Source organism: Aquila chrysaetos, chromosome 24 (genome assembly GCF_900496995.4).
Source record: "Aquila chrysaetos chrysaetos chromosome 24, bAquChr1.4, whole genome shotgun sequence".
Classification (NCBI taxonomy): domain Eukaryota; kingdom Metazoa; phylum Chordata; class Aves; order Accipitriformes; family Accipitridae; genus Aquila; species Aquila chrysaetos.
Window position 1 is genome coordinate 20,089,428 of NC_044027.1, and position 12,248 is coordinate 20,101,675.

General features: G+C 50.2%; 1 protein-coding gene across 3 annotated transcripts in view; it reads left to right on the forward strand.

The window, feature by feature from the left end:
- Positions 1–3,794, forward strand: part of PBX3 (PBX homeobox 3) — a 116,507-nt gene extending 112,713 nt beyond the window's left edge. For 2 of the 3 annotated variants that reach the window (XM_041119736.1, XM_041119737.1), the window contains one exon: positions 2,217–3,794. In XM_041119736.1, the coding sequence (XP_040975670.1) occupies positions 2,217–2,309 (93 nt within the window). In that variant the 3' untranslated portion in view covers positions 2,310–3,794. The remainder of the gene's footprint in view (positions 1–2,216) is intronic. The other variant, XM_041119738.1, reaches the window with a different exon arrangement.
- Positions 3,795–12,248: the final 8,454 nt, after the last annotated feature.

The following is a 12,248-nucleotide window of genomic DNA, read 5'->3' on the forward strand; positions in this document are numbered from 1 at the left end:
TCGTGTTCATGGACCTTAAAATTCCTGTAGAGAATTCCCTGTCTAGCGACCCTCTCCCCCATCCCAGGGGCTGCCCCTGTGTTTCACAACCCGCTGCGGATCAGGATGCGGGTGCTGAGCAGCGTCGGGAACCCGCAGAGAGGGTGGCTGTCAGAAAACGGGGAGACCCAGTGTGAGATACCGCAGCCACAGGCAATGGGAGGTTTTCCCCCCTTTTTGGGTTTCCACTTGCCATGAGAGTAAATATTAATGATTTAAAATGTGATTGAAGATGTTCAATTGTAAAGGGAAAAAAGTACCATTAAATACTCAAATCTTTTACATTTGAAATGTCAAATCTTTCTTTTTGGGTTTATAAATAACTCATAATAACCCACAACAAACCATATAAAAAGCCTTTTAGTTGCATTTCTCCTTTTTCATTTAAGTGTTTTGAAATGCTTCAGAGAATTTGCGATATCCTTATCAACATGATAAAATATGAAACTGTGATTGCCTGCAGCATTTTACAGACATGAATTCCATCTTCACTGATGAGGCCTGATAAGGCGCTGTTGTATAATACAGTGCATAATCTCAAACCACCAGAGTAAGGATTAATTTATTTGAAAAAAAGAATGCTTGCTGACAACCTCTCCTCCAGCTGCCAAGCTGAGTAAAAATATTGTACATTTGTTGTTTATAAATTTGGATAAAAGAGGAATGATGTTTACTTCAGATGGAATATCTTTAGACTCGTATCTGCACAAGAGTTTTTCTTTCTCTAAGTAGATTCTCATATCTTTAAAAAATAAAAAAGCAGCGGTGCCTCTGCATTTGGAGTAGGGTTTTGTACGTTTTCAGTCTGCGTCTGAACAGTTGAGTATTTTAAAGCGGGTGGTGAGCTTTCAGCCCTGATGTGATTGCAGGTTGGCGTTGCCGTTAATTTCACTTAGGAGAAGCCAAACCCAAACCTTTGAATTTGTCAGGGTAAGAGCTCCTCTGTTTGCTGTTTTTCATCTGCGAAGGAGATAATTACTGAGGCTTCTTTCTCCTCCTGTTGGAGCCATAAAGCATTTTCCTTCATCGTGATAGAGGAACAATTTTTTTTTAACGTAAAATCTAGCCAGGCCGGGTGCGGGGGTTCGAGGGCCGGCTGTGGCGGGGGGCGATGGCCGGCCATGCTGGGAGGCCCCACGCGACGCCATCACTCCCCCCCGCCTCTTCCTCGTGGGAGAGCGCCGTGCCACCGCGGCCCAGGGTGCCGAGCCAGGCCGCCGATTGTTTCGGGAGCGAAGCACGTCATAAACGCATTAGCATAGGCTAACCTTTCCCTGCCGGGAAGCGTCCCTGCCAAGGCCGGGGGCACTGGGAGCGCGGGGCCGGGGCGGCTCTTGCGGGTGGTGCGGAGAGGCCTCCCCGTCACTTCCACTCAGCGTCCCCCAACTCACGAGCCCTGCGCCTCCCTCTTCTTGACTGACATAAAAATATGTAGCGACAAGCTGTCTGCCACAGCAGAAATTTGATCAGACATTGATTTCAGCAATTGCCTCGATCGGCCGAGACATAAGGCAAATTTGTTCCTGAGCGCTGCTCTTGCCGATGCAGGTCTGACACGGCGAGGGCCGGCGGCGTGCGGAGGCGCGGGGCGGCGTCCGAAAGAGGGGCTGCGTTTAGAGATAATTGGAAAACCGATCCGAGCGGCCCCTTTCCGCCTCGCAGCCCTGCGTTCGCGTGCTGGCGGATCGTATTTGCGGGGACCCGGGCTCGCTGGGTGGAGCGGCTCTGCGGAGGGCTCTGCCGGGTGGAGGAAGGCAATTCCGAACTTTGGGAAGCAAGGGGAGACGAGGGGGTCAAACAGGGATTGCCCCAGACTCGTCTTCTCGGGGGAAAAAGCTGAAGTGTCGGCCAAAGGGATGTTCTTCATTAAAGCGCGGACGGTCTTTGCAGAAATCCCAAAGTCCTAATCGCAGCTAGCGTCTGGCCGAACGGCTTCTGGTTTCTCAACTTGCCTTTCTGCCGAAGGCTCGGCGTTATCGCAGAGCGTGCTTTCGGCATCCCTCGCCTAACGCCTGCTGCTTTTTCCTTTCACAAATTCCGCAGCCAGAGGGAGTGTAGGAAAATCTCCTTCCCAGAGCATCTCCTCCCAAACCCCGGGCTTGCCAGTCTGATACTTTCGGTGTACGGTATAATTAATATGCGTAATTGTATCAATTGAATTGTTTTTCCCTTTTCAGGCTAATGGAGGCTGGCAGGACGCAACTACTCCATCTTCTGTGACTTCCCCTACAGAAGGGCCGGGAAGTGTGCACTCTGATACCTCTAACTAATCTCCTAGCAACACTTTTTCCCTGAGCTGAGATGCCTTGATTAGCGCATTCAGAGTCACAGGAGAAAAAGGAATGAGTTTTTTGTAGCCAACCACCTACAGCTTTACTGTAAAACCTTGTCTTATTAGAAAACTTGGTAAATCTGTTTTTTAAAGGTATCATAATCATTTGTATTTATACTTAAAACACACAATGTTAAAAAGCACTTTATCCAATTAGGCCAAGATTTAGCATTGTTTATAGCCCTGTAACTATTTTATCATAATTTATTATCAGCAGTTTTAACGATGTTGGTCTAACAGTTGCCAATTACTTGGCCTTAAGGGTAAAAGTACAGGACAAGCTTAACCTCAAATAGCAAGAGCAGACACAAAGAAACACCTCACCTAAATTTAACTTCGTGCATATTTCCATGGAAAGTTGAAATGAATTGCAGACTTTGATTGTGTTTAATCTTTTCATATCTCTTATAGAGTTGGAATAAAATGAGCTGTTCGGTTATTTCGGTTAACAATGGTTGTGTTTAAGAATCCTTATTCGTCACATTTTTGTTGTGATCTATTGTCTTACAAATTAGATTGGAAACCAGGAGGATCTTTTCTTGCTAAAACTACCCGGACCCCGAGTCTCCTCTCTGTATTTCGACACCGGCCATAGGTTGTTCTTAGGAGATGAAGACACTTGCTGCTGATCTCTGTGAAAGCCAAGACCCGGGGTTTTACAGTACGAGCTAGGTGCTGCACACGCCTGCCAAGATTTGTTACCTCTTCTTGGCAGCAAACCACAAACAAACAAACAAAGGAAAAAGCAAAGGAAAAAAGCACCATCATATGGAGTGTTGTACATAGTGTAGCAAAAGAGTATTTATACATCTCACCAATCAAACACAGCTTTATTACCTCATGCGAACTCATACAAACCAATAGACTTTCAACATGTTCTGTAGCTTAGAGTGCTCACTTACTACCTCTGAACGATACTCACGCTGTAGTTTGTCTCTTTCTTATCTTTTTGCATCTTGTAATTAACTCTTTGTTTCCCCATGAAATGTAATGTACATTGTAATCTTTTAAAAGAATCAGGGTTGCATTGGCAACTTTTAAAGAAGCGGAAGTGGAAACATGGGGTCTTAGGTTTAACACAAAACAGTGAAACTGTTGTAAATACTGAGAAACATTTTGAATGTTCTTCATCTTGTTACTAATCCACGCAAAAACCAACAACTAATTGTAATGCATACAGACTTCAGTATTCAGTACTGTATATTTCCCCCTGTGTAACAGGGGGCCCTTTCTTTCTCTCTTTTGTATTGTATGCGATTCTGAAACTGATTGAGTCATGAAAATAATTTGTGGCAGTGATTCTAATGTATTAAACCGTTTCGTGTTACTTTCTAACTGGATTACACCCTGGATTGAAAAGTCTTCCTCGTGGTAGTTATATGTAGTTTCAAACATGAATAAACTTTTTGCTTTCATGATCAAACGTTGACGTAATTTCTTCCTGCTCAGTTTAAGCCAGACCTAGGAGATGACTAGGCTACCAGAAGTGCAAGCTGTCATGAAGCAGGAGCTGAGCATTTCTTTAAATACCAGTAGGTCATTGTGCCCTCTTGCCTGGAGAAGATACTGGAAATCCTGGGAGAGGTGCATCCTGGCAGGGAGCAGGAGCAGGAGCAGCGCCTGCAGGGCAGAGGCTTCCCAACCTGCAGGCTGCCCCTGCCAGCCCCTGCCTCCGCTTCCACCCTGCTCTGCTCAGGAGCAAAAATTCAAGTGGAGGCGAAGGAAGGGGTCAGTCCTTTAGATGAGTTTAAAAATCATCATCATATTCACTCTTAATTACTATCTTTATTTAACATTAACTTTGGAAGGACAGCCTCAGCTAGCAAGTGTAATGCAATTATAAAAATATTTTTCTTTATTAAAAAAACTTTTTTGGAAGGACGTATATATATAAATGCTAATTTTAAATCTTTTTAATAAAGTAAAGGTCAATAACAGGTAATGGCCTATTTACCATATCTCAAGGAAATTGACTCACAGGAAATCAAATTAACGTTAATCACTTGCAGCAAATGGTCTTTGATAAATATAACTACTTACTACTTGGGTTAGTGTAGCTAGGCAGGAGGAGGGCTAGCGCTCACTACTACCAGCCCATGCTAGGCTGGAGCCTAGGCTAGGCTGCGCTCGGAGGAGCCGCCTGCCCGTCACGTTTCCTTTCCAGTCAGCTGTTCAAGCCTTTAGGTGTTGTTCTGGTGGCTAAACGATTATTTGCATGATTCAATTAGCTTGTGGGTCAGCTTTTCTTATCAACAATTCTTGTATCAGGTTATTTTGTAAAATACCTTTGTTTACCTGCTCTCACCCCCAGGACCGCGGCCACACTCTTCTCCCTCTGCATCCTGCGTGCCCTTGTGCACCAGTTACTGCTTCTGCTTTTGTTTACAGAGCAGATACAACTTCTCGATCAGTTTTAGAATTGAACATTGCTTCTTTCACTACAGGTGGTGCATTTAAATAAATAAGTAAATAACTAGACGTGCATTGCAAAGCCTTCATTATCAGTTAACGAGAGTTGGGGCAGATGGGGACCATGGACTTCCGAAGACTTCTGTGTGCAGAGGACAAAGCGCCGAACGATTTGCATTTGCTAATGGAGCTCCCCAAGTCCACACGCTCAGTGTTTATACTCCAGCTCAAAGGAAACAGTATTTTAAATGTAAAGTGTGTCAGTGGAGGCGTAGGCAGCGTAATGAACACACAGACGTCCCTCATCTTGATCACATCTCTGCTGGCCACAGGCAAGGACCTGTCACACACTGAGGAGGTTCATAGGAAGGCCATCAACAACCTTTGGGCCGCACTTGCATGCCCCGCGCCCGCTGGGCATCATTAGCGTGCTTCTTTACAGCATTAAGGCTTTGGGTCCCTTTGAATTACAAGTGCAATTTGGCCTTTCCTTACATTGGAGAACAGCCACGTGGTTACATGGCAAATAATAAACATCTTATCCTTGAGGCTTGATCACACATCAGAAAGGTTTACTGCAAGCACCAGTATTAGGATCATGCTGTTGATGGTATTGTGTTTCACCCAGTAGCTACGCCCCGAAGGGCCGTCAGAGCCTCGCGCAGGAACAGTTACTCGTGCAGGGATCCCTCCTTCGCGCATGCACCCTGGATGGGGGCTGCGGCCCCCCCCGGCCGTGTGGGACCTCTGCCGCAGGACCGCGCACCCATCCTGGCGTGGGGAGGAGACCCTCAGCCCTCCCGCCCGTGGGACCGCTCAGTGCCGCGATCCTGATTCCCCGTGCCCAAGTTTGAGCTGTTGGCGCACGTGAGCATCACTGTGACCGGAGCCGCCGCAGCCCCGTGCCCCCAGCGCACCGTGGTGGCAGAGGAGCAAAGCCTGCCAGCCCCGTGGCCGTGGCTCCTGCCAGCCCCGCGAGGTGCCAGCCTGGAGACCCTGCACAGAGCACAGCGGGAATGGCCAGGGGATCTGCAGCGGGTCCCAGGAATCGCCATCTCCTGTGCCTGACGAAGGCGCCCGCCACTGTCATCGCCACGCTGTGCAGCATGGGGCTGTGGGAGGCACGAGGGTGTCTGGAGGAGAGACCCACGGCGCTTCCCAGTGCCCGGCTGGACCAGCCGCTTTTGGGACCAGCCCCAGCTCCGTCCGACCTGCTGTGCACCTGGGCCGGGCGGGACCGCAGCACCGCCGCTGCACCGAGGAGCTGCCAGTGGCCAGGCTGCCCTGCAGGAGGGGTCGTGAGAAGCCCCGCAGCCAGGGAGAAACAGCGCCTGGCAGATGCACCCAGGTTTGCGACTCGCAAAGCTACAGGAGCAGCCCTCTCACAGCCCCATGAAGAAAAGCAAACCTTCGTGTGCCAAAAGCGAAGCAGGTGATGACCTACTCTCCCTGGCATTCAGACACTGAGCTCCCAGCTCCCTCTGTATGTGGCCTTGGATGCAATGAGGGATCCTCAGCCCAGGAAGGGAAGAGTCAGGGAGACTGCGACCTTCCGGCATGGCAAAATCCATGCCCCACGGGACTGGTTCAATGAGGGCAGCTCTGATGATGATGCGAACTTGGCATTAAGTGTGCTAGGCTGAACGATGCGGTGTTATCCTGTAGCGACGTCTTTTGCAAAGACCACATGTGAGTCGGATGTAAGATGCTGATGCCAGTATCTGTGCCATGTATTTCCAATGTGATAAAAATAACTCTGAGTAACTGAAGATGTTTCCAGTTTGTGTTAATAAAATACATCTTTTTAAAGAATGGAATTCTTCAAAGATTGGCAAATTTTATTTTATTTCATTAGCTTTAATGTCACTGCCATATGGACTGTGAAGAAAAGTGAACCATTAGATCAGAGGGACTGAGTTATCAGCATGACACAGAAAGCACTGATACAATTGTTAAGGATAAGCTCTGGGAGTGATTTATTGCATGCATTGTATTAGCCACAGAGGAGTTATGATATGCTCCCCATTCCTGTATCATATTAGGATTTTATTAGTCTAATATGACACGGTAATATAATATATGATTAGAATTCCCATCCAGTTATCCTTCCCTTGGTGGTGGAGAGCAGGAGAAGGTTTTGTGCGCAGCAGCTCCCCGGCCATCATGCCCACGGTGGAGAGGGGAACGCCTGGGACAGCACGGCTTCTAAATTGGTCTCCTGGGCTTTCCAGATGGGATGTGGGTGCTGCTCGCCTCCCGCGGGCATGCTGGGCACCCTGGGCAGCCCGTCTGCCACCAGATCTGTTTTCCCCGTGCACCTGAAATACAAAGCCACTCGCTCCTTCCTGCAACGGGTGGCAGTGGGAAGGATGGTGCTGATATTTAAAATCCTGGCTGACAACTGAGCTGTAGGTGCTGGGCTGCGTCCTAGCAGTACCTGGGGAATCAGCTGTGACATGCCAGAGCAAATCTGCTGCAGGCACCAGCCCTGCCGCAGTGTCCTGCAGCACCGGTGAAGCCTTTTCTCGGCACGGTGGGAGGAATGATGTCCATAGGCCAGCCTAATGGGGAGCCTGTGCCGAGGGAAATGGGCACAGGCTGAGACTGTAGGATAAGCAGGGGAGGTCTTGGTGTAGCTGCCGATGCCATGAAATGGCAGCTGACAGGCTCCTGCTGCCCTCGCTAAGGCCATGCCTGTGACCACGCCGTCTTCAGTACAGCCCAAAAGCCCCAGGGTGCTGCCCTCATCCACACATACGTACCACTCTTTCGGAGCGCGGTGGAGCATCGTCTGAGTCAGTGGGGAAAAGCCGAGGGCCGGCTCTGTGCTGCGCCGCGTCGGGCGGGCAGCTGCAGGATGGTCCTGGTCCCCGGGAGCGGAGCCGCTCGGCCGGGGGCTGCGGGTCTGGGGCTGTCCGTCCCGCACTCACCCGTCGCCCCTGCCCTGTGCCAGCTCTCCCCTCCGCCATGCTCTGCTCTCCGGCAGGACAGGCTGGACGAAGGCACCGTGTGCCCCGGTGTCGGAGGTGAAGCCAGGGACTGTGCTGCCAGTTTAGCTCAGCCTCCGGCTGCAGGGTGCGCTGACAAGACACGCTAATTGCTATGCCTCGTTACAGGGTCCCCCTTGCCCTCACATCTCTCCCCGCATGACCCTACCCACTGAAAACTCTACTTCCCCAACAAATCCCGAAGACAAACTTTTCTTCAAAGTTTCCCTCGCATCCCCTGTCCATTTGTCGCTAAATCCCCTGTTTCACTTGTGAGCAGGCTCTGAAGCAAATGGCGTTTGTAGCCTCGTTCTTGCCTCCAGCAGCAGCAGGAGGGAAAAAAAAGTTCAAGCATATCAGAGTGCTACTAGGTGATAAATCCCCGAATCTATATCAAAGCCTATTTGATCATCTTCCTGTCATTGATATAATAAAAAGGATTAATTTATCGGAGACTGCCAAAACCCTCATGTGGCAACAAATTTAAGGATCTTGTTTACACGGGCTAATTAAAACCAATTAATTTCATTCATAGCTGCGGCTACTAACGTGGGCGCAGACGTGCCTGCTCGTGTAGGGGTGCTGTAGGTGCGCACGTGGCACACGTGGCCATGCCCTGCCTACGTGAGCCCCCTTTCCTGAGGTGGGTGGTGGCTCCCCTTGGTGAGGAGCACACCTCCGGGCCTGGTGGGGAAGGGGCCCTCCTCCTCCTCCTCCCGCTGCCCCAACGCGCCCAGCTCTCTGGGGATGGCACGTGGGAGAAGGGGGATGCCTGGAGGGCTTTGGGAGTGCCCCTCGCTGCGGCTCCGGGGCAGCTCTGGTGGTGTCCGGTCCCCACCGGGGTGGAGGCCGCCCACCCAGCCGCTCGCCCGGCCAAAGCTGCCACCGGGGCGATGGTGCCCTTCTCCAGAAGAAGAGCGCAGACCCAAAGGGTAGCAGGAACACCCGCACGTGGGCTCCGGCCCCAGCGCGTCCAGCCCTGCCGCCGTCGGGGAAGCGGAGCGGGGCAGACGGCGGGCGCTCCCCCAGCACCGGCACGGCTCCCCGCGCCGAGGAGGGGAAAGCCTGGCGCCGGGGCCTGCCGCGCTTTGCCAGCAGCGTCCGCAGACGGCTTGTGGCTGCCCCTCAGCCCTCGCTGCTGGGGAGCCCGGGCGAGGCTTCGAGAGAGAACATGGGGCTGTTGCTCGTGATACGAGATCACCTATTGACGCTATCTATTAGGATAATAAAAGGCTGTATTTTTTGTGGTAAAATTCAGCATCAGGAGCACGCGTCATTAAATATGGAAATCCAGAATTTTATTAGCAATCTGCTAGATCTGAACTGACGCCAATTAAACAAAAAAGATATCATTTATAAAAAGGCAGAGTTCAAGTTGTATTAAATATGAAATGCAATTTTCTGCTGGTTGTGATTTATTACCGTTGGTACATTGTTCAAAGAAGCATGTTATATTTCAATAGAGAAATATTGTTTATTCATTAATATTTTAAAACTTGCTTATTGCTGTGTATGACTCTCCTGCAGAATGAAACTTATGATTTAAAACATGAATTAATAAACACATTTGAAAGTGTTAGACAATATCATAACCGCTCATTTTTCATTTTACGGAGAGTGTATTAAACTTTTATAATTCTGTGTGTACTATTATTTTCCAAATAAAGGTATGGACTTGAAATTACTAATTTCAGGTAAAGATGAGAGAAAGCAATAACATATGTTGCGAATCAGTCACTATGTCGTGCTAATATGGACTCAGTACTTTTATTGTTACATTATTCATAAATCTTCTGCTAAGTGCCACGTCCCCCTAAGAGGGTTCCCGGGTGCCCCGAGTGTTTCTCCCTCGGCAGACGGCAAGAGTTCCAGGTATGCCAGCGTTGCAGGGATGCGTCATGCTCTTAATGCAAGGAAACGTTTGATAGAGGCTGACATCCTAAATGAGGCCGAAAATATTTTATACAAAACGTGATAAAGCAATAATGATCTCAGAGGCCTCAGGTTATCTTGGTTATTACCTGCGCCCACCACTTGAATCAGCAGCATTAAGGGGTCCAGACCCAATACGTAGAGACCTCTGGACTCATTAGTCCTGAGTACTTTATATAGACTCACCTATCAGTTGCTTGATTTAAACTAACCTTTTTTGTATCTTAAAATGTCTCCTGCCGCAGCCCTGCTGTATTACCATAACAATAACCGGTATTTCAATTTTAAGAACTCATTTTTCCTCAAATAGAAAGTGCCAATCAATTTAAAGAGCAGAAGATGCACGCTGAAGAAACAAGCAGGGCATGTGCTCTGGGTGTCTCGCCCTCCTGCTCCAAGCCCGTTGCGGCCAGAAAGCGTTTTCATGCACTCCTCCTCGCCGGCCACCGCGGCTCGGCTCCACGGCACATGCCGGGTGGAGGGGAGTTACCTTGTAACCTTTCATCATGCAGGCACGGGGTGGAAATAATTGAACTGGATGGGAAGCTGACATTTGGAAAGCTTCCCCAACCGCTGGCGGTGAAATGCCAGTAGCGGTGTATCGTGCGTGACTGACGGGAAACCTCTGTCCCCGGCGCCCTCCCCTCGGGAGCGGCAGCACGGGCTGAGCAGCGGCCGGGGGAGCGCGGGAGGGGTCCCCAAGGCCCCCAGCACCCAGCAGAAGCGACTCCCCGTCGGCTCAGCCGGAGCGGGTCACTGACCGCTCCAGCTTCGCCTGCTTGCAGCGGCTCCAGCCAAGGGTCCGGGGTTTCGTGGAGGGGTCCAGGACACACGTCGGTGGTGGAGGGAGTGCGGGGGCTGTGGTGGGGGGCCGGGCAGCCCATGTGCTCTGCACCTCACCTGGTTGATGGTGGGGTGGTGGAGAGCGGCTCTTTGCACGATGGCAGCCCTCACACCTGACAGTTAATGTAAATTAACTATTCACTTCTTTGTTGGGCAAAGTGAATCGGTAAACCTTATTACTCCAAGCCAGTCAATTAATTAAAGTTCAGTGCTTAATCAAGTTCCAGTGGTCATACACGGGGCACAGGGATTTCTCTCTCCTGAGCTCAAAGGTTAAATGAGAAGCACATGGAAAGGGCAGTGGGGTTGAGCCAGCCGCACGCCATGCCCGGCACTCCGCTGCTCGATTCCTCCTCAAATTAGCCACCACCTTATCCCTGCTGGACCCAGGGCAGCCGCGGGTGCGCTGGTGCCTCCCGGCAGTGCCGCGGCATCCGGCAGGCTCAGCAGTGAGCTCCGCATCGGTGGCTTTGTCCTGCCAAGTCCGGCTTCCCGCAGCACCGGCGCGGTGCTGGGAGGCGAGGGAGGTGCTGCCGGGCACCGCAGGGGTGCAGGGGGTGGGAGGCATCAGTGCCAGCCCCGAGAGCCCCTCGCCACCCCAGCTCCTCGCCGGAGAGAGGCACACAGAAGAGTTCACTCGGAAACCCATTTTCCCCTCCCCATGGCTCGGCAGAAAAAAAGCCGCAATAAAACTTGCTCCTGGCACAGTAGAAAGGGCTGCAGGATGGGAAAGGCTGGGTTCTGCGGGGCACAAAACTGGAGAGGATGGGGATGGCGGGCACAGGCTGCCCAAGATGGAGAAAGGAGGGGATACAGCATTGGTATGGCAGGCCCCTAACAGAAAAATGTCTTTCAAATAGGCCTGACTGTGTGTTTTAGTAACTCTCAAGACCATCCATAACTGGGAAGGAGATGCTGTCCAGTGCACACGGGCAGCAGATTCAATTAGGTTTCTCTCTCCCCAGAACATGGCACGAGAAGCAATCTCTCTTTTTTGAAGAATGTAATAACAGAGTGCAATGGAAATGCGTCAAAGAGACTCAGAGAACAGGATCCCTGCCTTAAATCTTGAAAAGCAGTCAAGAAAAATATGTTGTTTACCTGAATTTGTTTTTCATAAGGTCTCCCAGTGGATTAATAAACTAACCTTTCGTCTGTGAACACCTGGTCCTACACGCCATCAATAATGCAAGCTTCACCTACTGCATTAATACACGCTTAGTGTGGGGAGGCAAATTGCAGAAACCTAAATGAAAGTTACCAGAAAGACTGCACTCATGACAAAGAGGTCACCCAGGGCCTCTGCCCATCCATGGGTTTGTCCGGCTCCAGAAACACGTGCGCTGGATTCGGCCCCCTTAGCCTGACCTTGTGGCCGTGCTGCAGTGCCCCGCTGCCCAGCGGCTGCCACAAATATAAAGGACTGAAAGAAAATTTTAGCTGCAAAATATATCCACAACAAATAATTAAGGCTGGATAACATGTTTCCTTGCAAGCTCTTTCATTCTTTTTTGCAGTTTGCAGTTGAACAGTGAAACATCCCATGCTCTGGGGCTGGCCACGAGAAAGGACGGTGGAAATAAAACCTCAAGTTCAGACATCGTCAAGTGGTGGAAACCAGAAGTGTTGTAGGGGACTGGGTTTACAATGAGCTTGTGGTGGAGGGAAGAGCCCATTTCTGTGCAGGTCAGAGAAGATGTATCAGT